Source organism: Ceratosolen solmsi, unplaced genomic scaffold, assembly GCF_000503995.2.
Source record: "Ceratosolen solmsi marchali unplaced genomic scaffold, CerSol_1.0 scaffold6, whole genome shotgun sequence".
In the NCBI taxonomy this organism is placed as follows: domain Eukaryota; kingdom Metazoa; phylum Arthropoda; class Insecta; order Hymenoptera; family Agaonidae; genus Ceratosolen; species Ceratosolen solmsi.
In genome coordinates, this window is record NW_011948414.1 from 17,097,090 (window position 1) to 17,101,447 (window position 4,358).

The following is a 4,358-nucleotide window of genomic DNA, read 5'->3' on the forward strand; positions in this document are numbered from 1 at the left end:
TACCATAAGCTAATAATTCATTTTGTCAAATTGATATAAATAAAAACATTTAACTGTATCCAATAGTTTATAATATTTTATTGTTTATATCTCGTTAAAAAATGAAAAAAAAATTAGTATTTTTTAAATAATCTAAACGAAAAAACTTCCTTAGGAAAAATTATATATGAATTTTGAAAAAGTTTTATATATTTAAAATCTTTTAATTACATATTTTTAATAAACTATTCATATTCATAAGTAAATGTTTATTAATTAAATTTACATAATATTTTTATAGTAAATTATCATTAAAAAATATTAATACACAAATGCACAACTAAGAATATGCAAATGTAATAGTAGATACATAAATGTGTAAATTAAGTAGTTAACTTTAAATATCTAAAACCATGAAACTTACAAATGGTTTGTTAGTGGTTAATTGTACCAAATTGGTAATGTATTATCAACATTAGATTATCCTTTCAGGTATCCATGGTATAAATATCATTATCCATTATCATTAACTTTAACTAAAGACTCCATGAAATCTACGATACAGTAATTTAATGTAGTGCAATAACAAGAGGTCCAACGATTGTATCATTATAGCGAATGATGTAAAACATTATCTGGAACAAAATAATTTTTATTAATATAATTGTGCATTAAGCTTACAAATAATAAAAACTTATATTAGCCTAAAAGATTAAATAATTTATTCAGAAAAATATTGAATGTAATGTTAATTTATAATTGTATTTATAATCATAAATCATATTTAGTATTTTTAATCTCCATGTTTGTAGAATAAAATGAAAAATATAAAAAATCTATTCAACCATGAATTACATCAGAAACGTAAATTATTTATAAATTCAGGAAAATATATAATTTGAGTAATATTAATTTGTACAACACAGATAGAGAATACCAAAAAAAAATTACAGAAACTTTTAAATTCTGAAAATTTTAATTGTAATTTTGTTACAATTTGTAATAATATACTTTACCTGTATCGGTGTGGTAATATTAAAGTTGATACATTAAATCTTGATTGAAGTTGATAATTGAGATTCATCTTATTGGAAATAGTTAATTAACATTAAAAATAGATAAAAATTAAATTCAGCTTAATAACCACAATATTGCATAATTATTAATAAAATAATAAAAATAATTACACTTTCTATATATTAAAATTTAATTCATATTATTATTAGATAACGTATCGATTGAATTTGATGTGCAAGATCAAATACAATGATAACACGTATCCCTGTTAATATATATGAAATATAATTTTTATTAAATATGATTAATTATTATTTGTGTCCAATTATTTACAATGTAAAGCATTAATTACTATAGAGAATAATTTGTTTAAATGAACGAAGTCGTTTCATTTTTAAAAACAGTTTATTTTAGATAGTTAGTTTTATACAGTATTTTACACAAAAAGTGGAAATTTAAATAATCTTCAAATATTTTACAGACTTATAGAACACGTTTTATAATAAATCAAATTATCACTTTGAAAATGTAGTGTTAAATGGTAAGATGAAAGTACTTTTATCATTAACCATAAAGCACATAATAAACAGAATATGCATTGTTTAATAACACGCTGGATAATAATGTTTGCCAATTAATTGTCATTAATTCGACTGATACTTTGGCTTAAATTTCTTTTTAAACGAGTCCAATAACCAATTCTCTCTATTCGAATTGATATATATATATATATATATATATTAGGAAAGATTTATTTTAAGTGTGTAGTATAATACGTACACAGACACACACACACACGTAAATGAAAAAATACAAATTATTTTATCTATGCTCGTTAAAATTCTTTATTAGGTGATCTTTATGTACACACACACGTTTCAATAAATTTTTTCAAACAAAACACTCGCGAACTCAAAAAATCATACATTAACTAAAATATATGAATAGTGCTTTGGCACAATATGTATTTCCATAAAGAAAGAGAAAAGGAAAATGAGAAGAAAAAAGAGAGGAAAAATGAGGCAAATAGGTGTAAATTAGCTTAAATGATCGGTAGCTCTCGTTTTAAAAGTTCATACGGTAGCCTGATATTCTGCCACGGAATGGCCTATTTACAGAGGTGTTACTCCTATTGGAGCCAGACACTGCAGCACCACGTGTATTATTATTAAATTGTGCCAACGATTTACCACTACTCCTCATCTGCCACGATTGCTCCCTTTCCAGGAGTCGCTCTTCTATGATCTCCAACTCTTCGGGATCATCATCTAGCATAACAGGACTAACGCCTCGTACTTGTATCTCTTTTCTGTCACGCTCCATTATTTCCATGCCCCTGCTATATGAACTGCTAAAGCTGTTTCGCATCTCGTATTCCTCTATTGACTCTCTGTGTCCTCCATATTCTTCCAACGTTCTCCCCACGTCCATCATATTACTTCTAGGATCCATCGCATCCAACATTCGATCTCTTTCAAGCTCACGATCGCGTTCACGTTCGCGTTCACGTTCCCTAATTATCTCCATGGTCCGTAAATCTCTCAGGTTTATGTCTCTATCTCGAAGTTCTATGCACCTAGTGCGTGAATCCATGCTTCGGTCTCGTACGTCAATCGGTCGATCACTGCCAGAACGCTCTCTTAAAATGTCCATGTTGCAGCGAAGATCCACAGAGGTTATCTGCGCACCCCCGCCGCTAGCGATGGATTGCCGATTAGGTGAGTAACTTCGCAACCATGGATTCTTCTGTCTGTCACGTGCCGAATTATTAGTTAGACTCCACCGTAAGTCCTCATTATCCCGCACTTTCGATGCGTGGTCATACGTTTCTCGCATGTTCCAATCTAACCTGTCGTTTAATGACCTCCTCTCGTCATTAGTATGTGCACTATGATTTAAATCCTGCGGACAGACCTGCATAGCAAAGTCGGCCATCGATGGTTGGGTCTGTACCGATACAGATTCTTTCACCATTTCATCCGTCTGGCAGATCTTCTGATGAGTAATGAGTCGCTTCCGGTCGATTAAGTGATGTTGCTGTTGCTTCGAAGTCAATTGATTTTCTTCCTCATCCCAATGAATTTCTGTACGACCCTTACGCAACAGAATTGAATTCGAGGTTGTCTCCGTTTTGTCCTTTTTCGATGGGTCGAAGAAAAAGCGGCCCTTCATCTTAAGACGCGGATCCTCGGTCGGAAGGCTGCGCAGCGCTCGCTCGCAATGGCGTATTATCTCCGGTCGGAATCCTGTCCTCGACAAATTAAAGTGTTACAGGCGTAATACATTTTCTCTTTTGCTATTCTGTATCTTAACAGACACGAGTGTCTATAGTAGCTTAGGTCGTGTAAGTGCACGAAAGACAAGTGCGGACATAAAATTACTCACCTCGGAAAAATGCTGTCAAACTGGATGAATCTAAAATAAAATAAATTCGTCAGACAGCTCGGGGGTTTTTTTTTTTTATTCTAACTGAAAGTTTGGCTTACTATTATATGTTCATGCAAGCAAGGTTTCGAACAATTTTTGCTCAAACCGTAAAATTAACAGTAGAAAATCTATTGTTTCTTAAATTGCCTAACATCGTTTATTTTGATAAACACTGCAAGCAACTAAGCGGAATTGAAAAAAAATCGCACCTTTTGTTGACACCGAGGCTTCCAAGAGGCTGGATAAGCTAGTCTTTTCACTCTGCTGGAAAAGCGAAGAAGTTTTGTATAATAAAACGTTCGTTTGACATTTAGATATTCGTAATAGACATACGTAATGACATATTGATAATGAACTTACATGCATAACATCGATCTACCTTAAGTTAATAGATATATACAAATGTTTTTTAGAGTAATTACAAAGAGAAATTACTTTGATATCCGATATAATTGGTGGTTCTGGAGTTTTCATACGTTCCTCACGTTTACTGCGCTTTCTGAACATCACCTCGGTTGGCGACATGGAGTTGCGGTTTAAGTACGGATTCGGAGAATACTCTGATCCTGGTATGTTGGGCAGCTGATGTTGCATCGAAGGACCCATAGCAATGTTATACATGACTCCTCCTCCTCCGGGAAGTCCTTGTCCTGGTGCAGGTACAGGCTTTGGCGATGAAGATTGCATAGGATGCGGAATGGAATTCATAGGGGGCATTGGATTTCCCTGATTATACATGATTGGAGCGGAAGAATGATCCGACGGTGGTGGGCCTCGATTTATCGGATCGAAATTTATGCCTGGAGGGCCGGGTTGGCATCCATCATAATTTATGAAAGGTGGCCCGGTACCAGGTGGTATCGGCATACCTTGGGCCCCCGGATGCATAACCGCTCCCGGATGCATAACCGAACCCGGGTGCATGTCCATGGGAC

General features: G+C 33.4%; 1 protein-coding gene across 1 annotated transcript in view; it reads right to left on the reverse strand.

Annotated features, from left to right (window-relative positions):
• Positions 1 to 1,801: 1,801 nt before the first annotated feature.
• Positions 1,802 to 4,358, reverse strand: part of LOC105368514 (serine/arginine repetitive matrix protein 1) — a 5,992-nt gene continuing 3,435 nt past the window's right edge. The window contains exons 5-8 of the mRNA XM_011507527.1: positions 3,859 to 4,357; positions 3,633 to 3,687; positions 3,382 to 3,411; positions 1,802 to 3,242 (exon numbers count right to left, since the gene is read on the reverse strand). Of these exons, the coding sequence (XP_011505829.1) occupies positions 2,062 to 3,242; positions 3,382 to 3,411; positions 3,633 to 3,687; positions 3,859 to 4,357 (1,765 nt within the window). The 3' untranslated portion in view covers positions 1,802 to 2,061. The remainder of the gene's footprint in view (positions 3,243 to 3,381; positions 3,412 to 3,632; positions 3,688 to 3,858; position 4,358) is intronic.